Source organism: Nerophis ophidion, linkage group LG04, assembly GCF_033978795.1.
Source record: "Nerophis ophidion isolate RoL-2023_Sa linkage group LG04, RoL_Noph_v1.0, whole genome shotgun sequence".
Lineage (NCBI taxonomy): Eukaryota > Metazoa > Chordata > Actinopteri > Syngnathiformes > Syngnathidae > Nerophis > Nerophis ophidion.
This window is the reverse complement of record NC_084614.1, coordinates 12891378-12908950: the sequence shown is the minus strand read 5'-3', so window position 1 is coordinate 12908950 and position 17573 is coordinate 12891378. Positions and strand designations below refer to the sequence as shown.

The following is a 17573-nucleotide window of genomic DNA, read 5'->3' as shown; positions in this document are numbered from 1 at the left end:
TGAACAGGTGCGGTAGAAAACGGATGGTTGGATTAAAATGCATTAGAATGTTTTATAATTTGAACGTTATTTTTGAAACTGTGTTTACCAGCGGAATTATTCATTACTTATCGTGTTAAGCAATGTCAGCTAAGATTTATCTGAGAGCCATATGCAGTCATCTGGCTCTAGAGCCATAGGTTCCCTACCCCTGGTTTAAGCATTAGACACCTTTTTACCTTCACTCTGCCTCCCGCTGTTTCCCACATCTACATAGCAATTATCTACCGACTGCCACCTACTGATATGGAAGAGTATTAGACAGTTACTCGGCTTAGCTCGGTTAGGAGAGTGGCCGTGCTAGCAACCTGAGGGTTCCGGGTTCGATTCCCGCTTCCGCCATACTAGTCACTGCCGTTGTGTCCTTGGGCAAGACACTTTACACACTTGCCCCCAGTGCCACCCACACTGGTTTAAATGTAACTTAGATATTGGGTGTCACTTCGTAAAGCGCTTTGAGTCACTAGAGCAGGGGTGCCCATTACGTCGATCGCGAGCTACCAGTCGATCGCGGGGGGTGTGTCAGTCGATCTCCAGCCAGGCTTTTAAAAAAAATAGACCTAAAAATTAGTGATCATCAATCTTCACCAAGACGTCACTTAAATGACATTCACTGTACCGGAGGGTCTTGTGAGATGACGCTGGCTGCTGCAAGATCATTATTATGAAAATATGACCGAGAGGAAGGCGAGAAACACTTTTTATTTCAACAGACTCTCGCGCCGTACCTTCCGTCAAAACTCTAAAGGCCGACTGCACATTTCCTATCTTCACAATAAAAGCCCTGCTTCATGCTGCCTGCGCTCACTAAATACAGAGTCTCGGAAAACTGTGCACGCCAGCTTTCCGAGACTCTTATTTTGTTAGTGCAGGCAGCATGAAGCAGGGCTTTTATTGTGAAGATAGGAAATGTGCAGTCGGCCTTTAGAGTTTTGACGGAAGGGACGGCGCGAAAGTCTGTTGAAATAAAAAGTGTTTCTCACCTTCCTCTCTGTCATTTTTTCATAATAATGAACTGGCAGCAGCCAGCGTCATCTCACAAGACCCTCGGGTGCCGTGAATGTCAATCAAGCAAGCTAAGGAATTTGCCGCCAATGTTTTTCTTGTAAAGTGTATGGAAGCTGGATGAATTACATGCCAAAAACCAACCACTTTCATGTGGTATTGTACAGAAAGGACAACTTTTTTTCTCCTCCATTTGAAAATGTGGGCGTTATCATCATTACTGTCTGATTCCAATCAATGCAAGTCATCAGAATCAGGTAATACACCAACTTATATTCTTGTCTTTGTGAAAGAAAGACATCTATATGTGTTACACATGCTTGTATTATCATTAAACACATTTAACTTGTTTACAAAAATGTCTCTTTCATAAATAAATAAATATAAATGATATATATAAATGAGGTAGATCCCCTCGAGTTGGTCAATTGAAAAGTAGCTCGCCTGCAGAAAAAGTGTGGGCACCCCTGCACTAGAGAAAAGCGCTACATAAATATAATTATCTGAGACCCATATGTAGTCATCAAAAGAGCCACATCTGGCTCTAGAGCCACAGGTTCCCTACCCCTGGGCTAGATGGTAAAGAAAAAAACAGGGAGGAAGAGGGAGGAGAAAAAGCCTCCCCCAAACTAGGAAAATAACCTCAGCAGACATAAGCACACATTATAACATACAAACTTAAGACTTAATTGAGGAGGTTCGTATGGTGCAGGCAGCCAACCGTACCCGCAGCCAGAAAGGGAACAGACCCGTGGTCCTTGTTCGGCATGTGTGTTCATATTATGCCTGAGACGTTGCATATACCAGAAGGCTGAATGGGTTGCCACAAGGACGGCGCCAATTAAAAGATGGAAAAGAAAAAAACAAGGAGGAGGAGGGAGGATAAAAAGCCACCCCCAAACTATGCTCCAGTAGGGGGCGAAGTGTGAGACTAGGGGAAAAAAACCTCAGCAAATATAAGTACACATTATGACTTACAAACTCGAGACTGCAACGGGGAGATGGGTGCTACGGTGCAGGCTGCCAGAAAAGGAACAGACCTGTGGTCCGCGCGCCGCACACAGGGGTTGGAAGGGGGAAAGAGTACGTGCGTGTTTGTGTAGTGTCCGTGGACGCATGTGTGCGTCCATATGCCGGAGACATCGCTTCGTCGGGCGTCCCAATTTCGGTGCTTTATTCCGCAGTGTCTCGTCACAATAACACAGCAGGTTGCTATGGAGACGGCCGTGATCTCAGTAGACGACAAAAGTCAACAATCAACAAGTGTTGATGAGGGATGTGGGGGGGAGAGGGGATGTTGCTAGCAGCTCACTGCAGCGATATCCTGGACAAGTTTTTCCTACAGCGGTCTTGATCAAGGTCGGTGCTGGGAGTGGGCGGTTGCTGAATATTTTTATCGATCCCCACATAATAATATTAAATAAGTTCAAGAAAAATACTGTACTGAAATACATATAAGATACAAATAAAACCTAATTTGACACTTAATTTAGGCAATATGTAGGTAAAATATTCTTTAAAGAGGTGTTGTTTTTTTTTTATAAAGAAAAAGTAATCTGTGAAGTAATAGAAAGGGATGTGGCGAGGGACGACTGTACCTATTACCTAACACTAACGTCCATTCACATTCCTGGTACATTTACTAAGTTCCATGACATCATCTTGAAGAAAGTCCATTTACTGTACAGTGCATCCGGAAAGTATTCACAGCGCTTCACTTTTTTTCCACGTTATGTCACAGCCCTATTCCAAAATGGATTACATTCATTTTTGTTGTCAGAAATTTTACAGAGAATACCCCATAATAACATTGTGGAAATGTTTTCATTTTTGCAAATTTATTGAAAATAAGAAACAACAAAATCTCTTGTACATAAGTATTCGCAACCTTTGCTCAGTCAAGTAAATTAAAAAATGTTTTTCACATTGTCATTTTGTGAAGAATTTTGAGGAATACAACTGAATGTATTCCATTTTGGAATAACACTGTAACATAAAATGTGAAAAAAGTGGAGCATTGCACTGTAATTTACGTCATGACTGATTTGTCTGTTAGTGCAGCTGGTAACCAGAACGATCGTGCATTTTGTGATAAAAACATGAAATTTGGTACACTTATAGCCAAAGGCATTCTCAAAAGATTTGGATATGGAGCCACCATGAATTTTAAAAATGGCGCCCATGGCAGCCATCTTTCAAAATGGCTGTCAGTAACAACTGTTCGCTTATGAATGATGGATATAATATGATGTTTCAGACTTATTTACCACACATAGTACTTGGTAAATGTCTTTTGGATAATCTAAATGTGTCATTAAATATTCAAGATGGCTGACATCTTAAAGATTGCAGCCATCACTTTTATGACTGCCTGATATGGGTGATCTCTGTGTCAAACCAGAAACTTCCTTCTAACTCAGAAATGGTGACCACAATAGTCACACTCGGTGACCACTGGTCACCTACAACAAGATGGCAGCCATATTTCTGAAATTAAATCTATAATTTCAAGTACACTATCATCTATTTTATTGTAATTGAAATGTTACCCAATAAAAAAAAAGTACTGGCAAAACTTTCTTAGAGCTGACAGCAATAAGACTGAGTTGTTTGCCTTTCTCTCGGAGGCTCTGCTCAGATGATTTGTGCAGGAGGATAAACAGCTTGTCATCACAAGTGACATGGAAGTCCTTAGCAAGCCACCTCTCCCAGATAGGACATCGATTGCTCCTTGCACGCACGAGGAAGCGGATAGTCGCGTGTTACTGCACGTAGCCCATGCAGCAAGAAACGACCACCACAAAATGATTATCCAAACAGTTGATACTGATGTTGTGGTGCTGGCTGTGGCAGTGGCTCAGATTCCAAAACCAGAGGATGAGCTTTGGTTGGCTTTTGGTACTGGTAAGAATTTTCGATATTTGGCAGTCCATGAAATTGCAGCAGGACCCGGGCCCGAGAAAGCATGTGCACTACCAGTGTTCCATGCATTGACGGGTTGTGACACTGTGTCAAGCTTTGTTGGCCATGGGAAAAAGACTGCATGGGCTGTATGGTCTGTGCTTCCCGAACTTACACATGCCCTGTTGAAAGTGTCTTTAGCCCCAGATGACATACCACAGGATGTAATGGCCACAATTGAGAGGTTTGTTGTCTTAGACTATGACCGAACCAGCACATGTACAGAAATCAATACGGCAAGGAGGAAGTTATTTGCAAAGAGGCACAATGTGTAAACAATCCCCCCTACCAAGGCTGCCCTAGAAGAGCATGTTAAGAGAGCTGTATACCAAGGAGGGCACGTGTGGGGTACAGTCCTGGTGTCAACACCAGAACTACCTGCACCGTGCAAATGGGGCTGGTCAAAGTCACCTGAGTGGGACTATGAACCCTTCTGGACATGCCTACCAGATGCAGGCCAGTCAAGCCATGAACTTGTCTCAGGCAAATGCAAGAAGGGTTGTGTTGGGCAGTGTAATCCCACTTACAGTGCACAGCCCTTTGTGTCTGTGAAGGAAAGTGTGACTAGTCTTCCCTGTGATAGACCCTAGGTTTCCTTTGCTTAGCATGAGTATTTTGAGATAGAAAGAAGATTCTTAGAAATTCCAAAGTTCCCAATTCAAATTCTGCATCAAGATAAATGTATAATTAAACATAGAGATCATCCATATCTAACCAGTTGGCGGCCATTTTGAATTTTCAATGAAAATGTTCCACTATCCAAAAGACATTTAATAAGTAGTATGAATGGTAAATAAGTCTGAAATATCATATTAAATCCATCATTCATAAGAAAACAGTTGTTGCTGGCGGACATTTTGAAAAATGGCCGCCATGGGCGCCATGTTGAAGATTCATGATGGCTCCACATCCAAATCTTTTGAGAATCCCTTTGGCTATAAGTGTACCAAATGTCATGCTTTTATCACAAAATGCACAATTCCTTCATATTTTGGAACTAACCTCTTGTACTATGTGTTTTGAATCATTTGTGTTGTGACATATTCAGCAGACAAGGCTACGGTGGCTGGTCAGCTGACAATTACGGGCCGCACGCTTACGGCGAATACGGCGCCAATGAATCGAAGGACATCTTGGACATCTCAAATTACACCCCCCAGAAAGCCAACAGACCGCCTTTCCCTGAGAGTCTTTCTGAGTCGTCCTCTGACTCCTCGCACCCCGGTTCGGCAGCCGCTGGGGGCGGTCCTCCCTCCATGGGGGGCGTGTTCAAACAGATGGAGACGCTCAGCGGAGACGGGGGTCAGTCTAGCCTGTCCAGCCTGGAGAAACTGATGATCGACTGGCACGAGAGCGCTTCGGGACCCTCGTATAGCTGGAGCCAGAATGTCCTCTTCCAGGGAGGCGGCACCAGCAAACCCAGCCGGGGTCGCAGAAAACGGACTGAACAATCGGAAAAGGAAGCGGGCTCCGTTTTGCACTCCGACTCCCCATCCAGCCCCTCTTCGACACCCACTCCTGGACCTAAGCGGGGAGGACGGGGTAGAGGATCCAGGGGAGCCAGAGGCGGGCTGTCCGGGTGTCAGAGAGAGCGTCTTTCAGGATCCAAAGGCAGGGGAAAGGCCGCTGCTGCAGCACTGACGGCTCCAGGTCTAGACTCTGGGCTGTTCCAGGAGGGGCTGGACTACTACAGCGGGGACAGTAGCAGCCTCTCCCCCTTGGCTACTCCCACCCATGCACCGCCATCCAGCTACCTCCAGGACCCCTGTGAGTACCCCTCCCCTTACTCGGCTCACCCCTCCACGCCGTCCTCTGAGGAGCGATATCCAGCGTTGTACCCTGGAGAGTCCTCCTCCTCGCTCTCACCCAGCGTCTCGTCTCCCCCTTACCCCCCCAAGCCCCAGTCATACCACCTCGTCCCCTCCAGAACCTTCTCCCCCTCATGCTCTCCTCTACCACGGGTAACGCCCCATTGCAGCTCCGCCATGAGTCCCTCCAATCGCCCCCCGCCCAAAGAGGCACATTTCTCCCAGTACGACTCCCCCAGTTACTGCGGCTCCCCCTACTGGTACGGACAAACGTCGCACAGCAGCAGCCCGAGCCCGAGTACCTCGGCCCACCCGCACACCAGCCCACACGCGAACACTCACGGGAGTCTGATGGCGAGCCCAAACGCACACATGAACCCGCCCCCCCACGACCCGCAGCACCACAACGCCCACGGGAGCCTGAGCTCCCACGCCAAATCTTACCCCGCTAACAATCAGCCCCATCAGGTTGCCGCTCATTCCCTGTCCTTGCCCTCGCTCTACGACGAGTGCAGTACCGCCGCCGTCGCCGCCGCCCACAAGCAGGACCTGACCCTGCACGCCATTGCTGCGGGCGCCCGGCAGGGCCTGCTGACGCCCCCGCCCTCCTACCCAAAAGCAACCCTGGACCCTTTGACGGCGCACGAGGAGTCAGGCGGCTACTCGCTGTCCCAGCTGTCCTGCCAGGGGATGGGGCACCGCTACCCCTCGCAGGTGTCTCAGGGAGGAGGAGGGGTGCTGTGCCAGCTTCTGGACCCGGCACACGATGACAGCTTTAGCGTGACCAGCCTGTAACAGCAGGTCAGAACTTCTCACTCACCATCCAACATGTTTAACGACAAAACACTATTATCTTATAGAACTGTACTTTCCGAAATATAGGGCGCACCGGTAAATAAAATACACTAACTAAATGACTTTTTGCCATATATTACCCACACAGGACTATAAGCCGCAAACATGTATGTTGTGAAATGAGTTATTTACACAGCAACATTTTGTAAATGTTTATTTACATGCCTTAATTGTTTCCAAACGGTGTCTGTAACACGGCAGTAAAACAACTGAACAAACAAAACAGAAGTCATCGTCATGGACTTACTATTTGCGGAAGCTAGCTCTCCAATCAGCTAAACAGACTCAATAACTCCACAGTGACGTTTCGGTGAATTTACGAAACTGAAACAATACAAAAAGAATGCCATTGTAAGTTGATAATACTAATAAAGACACTCATAGACGTGTTAGCATTTAAAGGCCTACTGAAATGAGATTTTCTTATTCAAACGGGGATAGCAGGTCCATTCTATGTGTCATACTTGATCATTTTGCGATATTGCCATGTTTTTGCTGAAAGGATTTAGTAGAGAACATCGACGATAAAGTTTGCAACTTTTGGTCGCTAATAAAAAAGAGGCAGACGATGCGCGTGACGTCACGGGTTGTAGGGCTCCTCACATCCTCACATTGTTTATAATCATAGCCACCAGCAGCAAGAGCGATTCGGACCAAGAAAGCGACGATTTCCCCATTAATCTGAGCGAGGATGAAAGATTTGTGGATGAGGAAAGTTAGAGTGAAGCACTACAAAAAAGAAAAAAAGGTGATGGTAGTGGGAGCGTTTCAGATGTTATTAAACACATTTACTAGGATAATTCTGGAAAATCCCTTATATGCTTATTGTGTTACTAGTGTTTTAGTGAGATTATATAGTCATACCTGAAAGTCGGAGAGGTGTGGTGACCGCCAGTGTCTCTGATGGAAGCCATGGAGGAGCCAAGAAAGTCGCAGCGGCCTCTTTGACAGCTGCTGCAGGAGGACGCAAGCTCCGCTCATGTCTCCGGTAAGAGCCAACTTATTACCACAATTTTCTCACCGAAACCTGCCGCTTGACATGTGGTAGAGAAACATGTTCACTTGACCGCTCTGTTCCATATTAAAGCTTCACAACAAACAAAGAAACACCGGCTGTGTTTCGGTTGCTAAAGGCAGCTGCAATCTACCGCTTTCCACCAACAGCATTCTTTTTTATAGTCTCCATTATTAATTGAACAAATTGCAAAAGATTCAGCAACACAGATGTCCAAAATACTGTGTAATTATGCGATTAAAGCAGACGACTTTTAGCCGTGAGTGGTGCTGGGATAAAATGTCCGCTCCAACCAATAACTTCACAAGCCCGCGTCATCATTCCGCGACGTTTTCAACAGGACACGTCGCGGGAAATTTAAAATTGCAATTTAGTAAACTAAAGCGGCCGTATTGGCATGTGTTGCAATGTTAATATTTCATCATTGATATATAAACTATCAGACTGCCTGGTCGCTAGTAGTGGCTTTCAGTAGGCCTTTAAGCTAATGCTAACGACATAGCTGCATTACATTACGATAGCCGTACAAATATGCATGAAAACACTCCTACAGACATCACACATGAGACTGTTTAGTAAGTAAGAATTGTTTTAGTTATATTGTAAAACTTACAAACATTGCTTGGATTGGTGAATGAAGAATCCATACAAGTAGGAACGCTATGGACCGCTAGAAGACGAAACGGCAGTTCTTCTTCCTGTTCAAAGCTTTGAACAGCAGATAGCGCTTGCACCTGCAGTGACTAAACATGTCCAAAAGATAGCGCCATAGCACAAACAATAACACGCTATTTAAGTGTCTTTGCTTGCTTTTAATGAATACTATTAACTATATGGCCCTCAGCGAAGAAAAATCCATCAGTCGCACCGTTTTATAAGCCGCAGGGTTCAAAGTGACGGGAAAAAAATTGTGACTTTGCCATGTCTCAAAACGTAGACTTGAATAAAGATTTTTAGCTACAAAAATATTTACCACCCTTAAGTCCATGAAATAATTCCTGATTTAAGATGATTGCATGGGAGTTGTACTACTGTGGTTCTTACACGTCCTTCCTCTTTCTCTTTCTCCCTGTGCTTCTTCTTCCAGGTGCGATCAATACGAGCTTTTAACAGATTTGCAAACATTGTTTTTCTCGCTTTTGTACGGTTGACTTTTTTTTTTTTTAATTTTTCTTTTTTTTTTTTTGTGCCAGACTGTGGAATGAAGGGTGAGAATTTAGCTGCCGGCTTTGGACAGTAAAGCTTTAATTCTCCAGCATTGACAATCAAGATCAACATGCAAACGCCAACACTGAAGCATGCACACAAACACACACAGCAGGGCTGGGCGATATGGCTGAAAACCGTATCACGATGCAAGTGTTTATTATCGGTCGATATCGATAAATGTATCTTTCATCACTTATGGAAAATATAGACCAGGAGAAAAATATATATAATAATTATTTCAAATGTAACTTTTCTCTGATTATAATTCCCTCAACACAAGTATAGAAAAGAAACAATGTAAACAAAATTGATTGTTTTGTGATCATGTTTTGTTTAGTTGAGTTATGTTACTTCAAGACTCCATGACAACATACGTGCAGGGCATGAAGCATGAACTACGGCATGAAGAGAATGAACAGAGCATGGAACAACAACAATGACGCCAGGCCGACTGCCTGGCAACTACAAGCTTAAATAATAGTGACATGATTAATACAGGTGCGTGAGTCCTAATGAGTACAGGCGAAACCAATGAGTTGTCATGGAAACAAAACAAGGGAGTAAAAAAACCGGAACTAATGGAGTCTTGAAGTAACATAACACAACTAAGCATGATCACAAAACATGACAATTGAAAAAAATGAAGGTGAAAAAATAAGCAATATGTAAGAAATGTTTAATAAAGTGTAAGAAAACAGTGTAAAAATGTAAACATAGAGAAACCTGAGAACTATTTTCTGCAGGTTTAGTGCCAGGAAGTTACAGCTGTGCTCTAAAGGGTGAGCGCGTGGTCTTGATGCGGACAAACGCCTTGCATCATTTACAGACTACGGTCCCGTTTTAAAAAGTCCAAAAAAAGTGCCAAAATGTCCCAGTGACTTATGCTCTTTCATCCACAATTTCTTCATTTTTACTTTCTCTTCTCACTCCATGCAAAGAATCAACCGCCAGACAACTGAACTTGATAGTTGATACTGTCACCCGATTGGCTGTTTGCGTGTCATTCCTACTGATCACTGATCCCTTTAGGGCTGCATGATATCGAGGAAAAAACCCTAATTGCTGTTTTTCTGCCAAAAACTACGATTCGATTTGCGATTTTTATATTTGAGAAATATAAATGCATAAAGTAAAAATACTTTTAGACCATCAGTCAACATATTCTTGTTTCACGGTGCCACGCAACAATATGCAATAATTTACTTTATATTTGGCTTTATGCTGACAGACTTTTGTCTACATTTTGCTTTTAAACTGAAGAAATACCCAATAAAAACTATGCAGTGATCATAGTGTAATGTAATCATAGTCTAATAACATTAGAAGTAACCATTTAAAAGGATTTAATTACTGTATCAGTACTTAGAATTATTTGCCATTGTGCTGTAATTGGAAGGTGAATAATTTTGAGTTACCCGAAATAAACAAACAAAATGTACTAATTTCTGTAAACAAACATTTAAATTAAATATAAACATATTAAAGTGCATTTTTTAACCAGTTGAAACATTTTTCGTTGTTGCCATCACGTCATTCTCACTCGTTCGTCCGTGTTGATGGGCTTATATTGCCCCTCTGTTTTGAAGTTGAAATACTTTGCCGTATATATATATATATATATTTGTACATTTGTACTTCCTGTGTGTGTAAGCTCGGCGTCCTGCGCTCTCCACACCGAGACAAATATTGTGGACGACTAAAAAGAAGGCTCACTGCGTTCAGTTAATTGTACTGTTAAATAAACGCGATGCACAGAGTGAGAACTCGGTCCACCAGTTTGAAGCAAGAGACAAAGAAAACAAACACATGCAGACTCACAATTTATAAATGCCGGCAAAATATTTTAACTTAATTTTCATTCATCGTTTGACTAATTGATTTATTGACTATCTGCCCAGGCCTAGTCACCATCAAAACGTTTTTCACTGATTTTCTTTCAGATCCGATACCAAGTAAAATTCATGCTGGTATCAGCAACACCGATCCGATACCAATTCTTTGTGCAAACAATAACATATTGTATCTTTCTAAACACAAACTTTGTGTAAGAATGTGATAATGTAAGAAAAAAGAGCAACACAATGGGCTCTAATGAGGAAAAAGCTGTATTTTTTTTTACCACTAATAACAACACAAAATGCTGTCTTTAAATATATATATATTTCAGTTTTTAGCATGTTTTTAAAAATAAAAAGATATTAAATGGCCCCCCGTATATTTGACTTTTCAGTCAGTTGAGACAACCCTGATCTAAAATATTAGAAGCTCTCAAAATAAAAAATGAAATACATACAGTTAAGTTTGTTAATTAAAAAAAAAAACCAAAAAAACATATGCGTTAATTTGAAGAATTTCAACAATATTAATAAATACTACAATGTGTAACTGAACATTAATGTTTTGGCACAGGCAGAATATTTAACACGCTAGGTTATTTAGTCAGGCAAAAATCGTGCAGCCCTAAATAACTTCCTGCTTTGCTCGGTTACCAGAGAGCGACTTTTGAGCCTTTGTTCGTGCAACTAAACCTTGCTTCCATACTTTGTCTTTCTTCCCACCAAGAAGCAAAAAAATTGTCAATCATTTTATCAAACGCATTTTTTATTGATATCAATTATTGAACATTTTATCAAAGGCATAGTTTATTAATATCAGTTATTGAACATTGTATCAAACACATTTTTTGTTCATATCAATTATCGAACATTTTGTCAAAGGCATATTTTACTGACATCAATTATCGAACATTGTATCATACGCATAGTTGATTGAGATCAATTATTGAACACTTTATCAAACAATTTTTTATTGATATTGATTATCAAACAGTTTATCAAATGCATATTTTATTGATATCAATTGTCAAATATTTTATCAAACGCATGTTTTATTGATATCAATCATCAAACATTTTATTAAATTAATTTTTCATTGATGTCAATTATCGAACATTATATCAAATGCATAATTCATTGATATCAATCATCACATATTTTATCAAACTCATTTTTAATTCATATCAACAATCAAAATGTTATCTTTCGCATATTTTATTGATATCAATAATCAAACGTTTTATCAAACGCATATTTTACTGATATCGATTATTAAACATTTTATCAAACATTTTTTATTGATATCAATTATTGAACATTTTATCAAACGCATTTTTTATTGGTATTGATTATTGAACATTTGATGGAACGCATATTTTATTGATATCAATTATCGAACATTTTATCGAAAGCATTTTATTGATATTATTTTTGAACATTTTATCAAACAGTTTTTTTTAATATTGATTATTGAACATTTTATCAAATTAATATTTTATTGATATCTATCAAAAGTTTTATCAAACGCATTTTTAATTGATATCTTTTATCGAACATTATATCAAACCCAATTTTGAATTGATATTGACTATTGAACTTTTTATCAAACGCATTTTTTATTGATATCTATTATCGAACATCATATCAAATGCATGTTTTATTGCTATCGATTATTGAACATTTTATCAAACGCATATTCTATTGATATCGATTATCGAACATTTTATCGAATGCGTTTTTTATTGCTATGGACTACGTGTCTATGGTGATATGTATTGACATGGTTTTATCGCCCAGCCCTAACACACACAGAGAACCATGCAAGGTGGACTCTTAATGGTGGGCGTGGCGGGAAGCTGAGTTCCCCTCCCTATCTCTCTGGTCCTGTGTGGCCATCTTGCAGTAAAACAGTCCAGATGCGCTTTATTGCCGTCTTTTTTTCCCCCCTTTCCTGTGTCTTTTCTCTCGCCGTTGTGCTCACCTGCACGTCTCTTTTCAACGCCATCCGCCCGCAGCCTCCTTGTGTCCGGTGAGGAGGAGGAGAAAAAAAAAAAAAAAGTGGAGCAGTTACAATCCCGCTCTTGAGACACCAGCATCTGTACATACGTGCCACTCGAAAAAGTCCTCTGTCACGGAGACGCTACGTTTGTGTTTGTTGCTCTTTGAACGCCACAAAAAGGACCTCAAGGGAGTGCAGGGGAGAATGTTGCTCGCGTGACTGCAGTAATGCATGTGTGTGTGTGTGTATGTGCGTGCGCGTGTGGGGTCAAAAAGAGTGAAGCGCATTCTCTTTTACTCCCTTCTTTTTTTCTGTTCTGTGGTCTCGTTGTCGTTTGGTGGTTTCTTTGTGACGCGAAGTTGAAAACAAGTTGTATCTGTCTGTTACATATCATGTATGTATGTATAAATGTATCCAAGGTGCAAAATATTTAAATACACATTCTGTTCTTGCCATTGGTAAGGACGTGTCTAGTTTATTCTCTGAGGGATTACAACGCGTGTGTGTGCGCGCGAACGTGCGTGCTGGGCTTTACTCACAAGCTGTCTGGGACTGAGAAGCAGAGTTCAGGCGAGGACACAGTTGTGCAGGGAAAGGAGGGGGACGGATGGCTGCTTGGTACAAGAGAAGGAGGAGGGAGTGGGGGGCTGCGTTGGAAAGGAAATCCAAGTAGGATCTGTTTTAAAAAAGAAAAACAAAAAAAACCTGAAACAGACTGCACTAAAATCTTCATCCCCAGTAAGGAAGCAAACAGGAGGTCCTTGGTCTAGGTAGGCTACATGCACCAGTTTGCTTTCCGAGGTGGGAACGTACACTTAAATGGTCGCTAAGTATACATTTAGCCCTGCGATGAGGTGCCGACTTGTCCAGGCTGTACCCCGGCTTCCGCCCGTATGCAGCTGAGATCCAATTCCCGTCGCGACCCCGAAAGGGACGAGCAGTAGAAAACGGATGGATGGATGAAAGTATACATTTAAAGGGGGAAAGGGGGACTGCACGTTTTCAGCATTTAAAGAGATGAGGGGGGGCGGGGGGGGGGGGGTGCACGTTCATTTTTTAATTTTACTTGTCATTCACAAGCCCTATGTAAGACAAGAAAACAGGCATAGTGCATTCTAAGTGGTAAAACACGGCAAATACGAGGTGGCTAACGATGCAGCCCATGGAAGTAGACCAGGGGTGTCCAAATGTTTTGAAATGGGGGCTGTATTGGGCTAAAAAAAAATATATGTGCATATGTATATATATTTGTATATGTATATATACGTATATGTATATATACAGTATGTGTGTATATATATACATATATATATGTGTATATATGTAGGTGTGGGAAAAAATCACAAGACTACTTCATCTCTACAGATCTGTTTCATGAGGGGTTCCCTCAATCATCAGGAGATGATCTCCTGATGATTGTGGGAACCCCTCATGAAACAGATCTGTAGAGATGAAGTAGTCTTGTGATTTTTTCCCACACCTACATATTGCGCTCTACCACGGTATCGAGCACTATTCTCCGGATAATCCAATCAAGACATATATGTGTATATATATATTTATATATATGTATGTATGTATGTATGTGTGTATATGCATATATATGTTATATGTATGTGTATACATATATATATTATGTATATATACATATATATAAAACATATGTATAGATATATATATTATACATATGTATGTACGGATATATATACTATACATATATATCTATAAATAATTTATATGTATATACGTACATATATGTATATATATGTATATATATATATATATATATATATATATATATATATATATATATATATATATATATATATATGTGTGTTAGATCAGGAAAAAACACAAGGGGCTATATCATTCCTACAAGCCTGTTTCCCTGCTCGTCAGGTGACTTTATACAAACAAATATTTTATACATACAAATATACATATCTATATATAGATATATATTTATTTGTATGTATATATATGCTTATATTTGTATATATATATGTATATGTGTGTATATTATATATATGTATATATATACGTATATATATAAAAAAATATATATGTATATATATATATATATATATATATATATATGTATGTGTATATATATATATATATATATATGTATGTATATATATATATATGTATGTATATATATATATGTATGTATATATATATATATATGTATGTATATATATATATATATGTATGTATATATATATATATATATGTATATATATATATATATATATGTATGTATGTATATGTGGGTTCCTGCCGGGTACTGCGGCTTCCTCCCACCGCCAAAAACATGCACCTGGGGATAGGTTGATTGGCAACACTATATGGGCCCTAGTGTGTGAATGTGAGTGTTAATGTTGTCTGTCTATCTGTGTTGGCCCTGCGATGAGGTGGCGACTTTTCCAAGGTGTACACTGCCTTCCGCCCAATTGTAGCTGAGATAGGCACCAGCACCCCCCGCGACCCCAAAGGGAATAAGCGGTAGAAAATGGATGGATGGATGGATCATATATATACATTTATGGTCAAAAGTTTACATACATTTGTGAAGGACATGATGTCATGGCTGTCTTGAGTTTCCAATAATTTCTACAACTCTTACTTTTTTGTGATAGAGTGATTGGAGCACATATTTGTTGGTCACAAAAAACATTCATTAAGTTTGGTTCTTTTTTTTTAATTTATTACGGCTCTACTGAAAATGTGAGCAAATGTGCTGGGTCAAAAGTATACATACAGCAAAAAACACTATCAATGGTGGTGATGTAGAACAGTTACAATCAAATCAAATTAGCTTCATGGCATGGCTTCTTAACTTCATGTCAGTGATTGTGATTGACGCCACCTGTTGACGTCTCTGAGCCCATTTAAATAGGGCTCATGTGATGCAGTCATGAGACTCGGTTACAGGGGGACAGGGCTGCGGAGCTAGCACTGAGCGCTGGGACGGAGAAGCTTCGCTGTGTCTTGGCTGGGTGAGCAGGTGTCGGACACCTCAGTCACCTTGGACGTATCCTCTCTCATCCATTCGGACTGGACACTGGCCGAGAGTGGAGTCGGCTGTCTTGGTTGCTTTGTTGGGTCTGCTCCTGTCTCTGGCCATGCTCCCTCTACCCCAGCGGACGATGGCGTGGAACATCGCAGAGGCCACCACAGTGGATATGTTTCTTTTACTTTTTATTCATAGCTGTATGTAGAAGTATCTGGTTGTATCTGCTGCTTTAATGTCTTTAATGTCCTCTGTGTTCTTTGATGTTTGATGTTTCCCTCTTACACACATGTAAGAGGGATGTGTTCTATGGCCATGAGTTTTTTTTATTGTTGTTTTTTTATACCCTTGGCCTCAGTCTGCACCCCCTCTCCAGGGCCCAGGCTAAGACCGATTTTTTAATTTTATTTTAATCTTCTTTTTATTTTATTTAAATCCCCCCCGCCCCCCTCCCTTGTTTACCTGTATCTCATCTTTTTTGTAAGGGGCGCTGGAAGCCGGCAGACCCGTCAGCGATCCTGTTCTGTCTCCCTGTAATGTTTGTCTGATCTTGAATGGGATTGTGCTGAAAATTTAAATTTTCCTGAAGGAACTCTCCTGACGGAATAAATAAAGTACTATCTAATCTACAAACGCGAGAATGGGAGAGTCAAAGGAACTCAGCACAGATCTGAAAAACGAATCATTGACTTGAACAAGTCAGAAAAGTCACTTGGAGCCATTTCAAAGCAGCTTAAGGCCCCAAGAGCAACTGTGCAGACAATTGTTCGTAAGTATAAAGTACATGGCACAGTTTTGTCACTGCCACGATCAGGAAGAAACGCAAGCTATCACCTGTTGCTGAGAGAAAATTGGTCAGGGTGACCAAGAGTCAACCGAGAACCACCAAAAAACAGGTGTGCAATTAATTGGAAGAGTCTGGAACATCGGTGTCAGTGTCCACGGTCAAGCGTGTTTGCATCGCCATGAACTGAGAGGCTACCATGCTAGAAGGAAGCCCTCGCTCCAGAAGTGACACCTCAAGGCTCGTCTGAAGTTTGCTGCTGATCACAAGGACAAAGATAAGGCTTTCTGGAGGAAAGTTCTGTGGTCAGAAGAAACAAAAATTGAGCTGTTTGGCCACAATACCCAGCCATATGTTTGGAGGAGAAAATATGAGGCCTTTAATCCCAGGAACACCACACCTACTGTCAAGCATGGTGGAGGTAGTATTATGCTCTGGGCCTGTTTTGCTGCCAATGGAACTGGTGCTTTACAGAGAGTAAATGGGGCAATGAAAAAGGAGGATTACTTCTAAATTCTTCAGGACAAGCTAATGGAGTTTGGCTCTTGGGCGCAGTTGGGTGTTCCAACAGGACAATGACCCCAAACACACGTGTAAAGGAAAGGCTAAATCAGGCTAGAATTAAGGTTTTAGAATGGCCTTCCCAAAGTCCTGACTGAAACCCCATTGAGAACATGTGGACAATGCTGAAGAAACAAATCCATGTCAGGAAAAAAAACACATTTAACTTAACTGCACCAATTTTATATATGTATGTATGTATGTGACGTGACTTGACCTGACTCTCGCCAGATCCTTGCTGAGCTCCACATAAATGCCTTCAAAAGCGTTCTCTGTTCATCTTTTAAATTATTAATATTCGATGGATGTCATAAAACAGTTGCAATAGCAGAATCCATGTCAGCACACGAGTCCTCGCTCTGTGTTGTTTGGATCAAAAAGTTCATTCGGCGCTACGTCACTTTTATGAAAATCCCGCCCGGTGATCCTGATTTGTTCATTCTTTTTTGCTATCTTGAAGGAGTTTGCAATGCCTTCGAGCCCAGACAT

General features: G+C 41.1%; 1 protein-coding gene across 4 annotated transcripts in view; it reads left to right on the top strand.

The window, feature by feature from the left end:
- ahdc1 (AT hook, DNA binding motif, containing 1) overlaps positions 1-13277 on the top strand; it is a 58452-nt gene extending 45175 nt beyond the window's left edge. For all 4 annotated transcript variants that reach the window (XM_061897091.1, XM_061897087.1, XM_061897088.1 and 1 more), the window contains 2 exons: positions 5057-6614; positions 8771-13277. In XM_061897091.1, the coding sequence (XP_061753075.1) occupies positions 5057-6608 (1552 nt within the window). In that variant the 3' untranslated portion in view covers positions 6609-6614; positions 8771-13277. The remainder of the gene's footprint in view (positions 1-5056; positions 6615-8770) is intronic.
- Positions 13278-17573: the final 4296 nt, after the last annotated feature.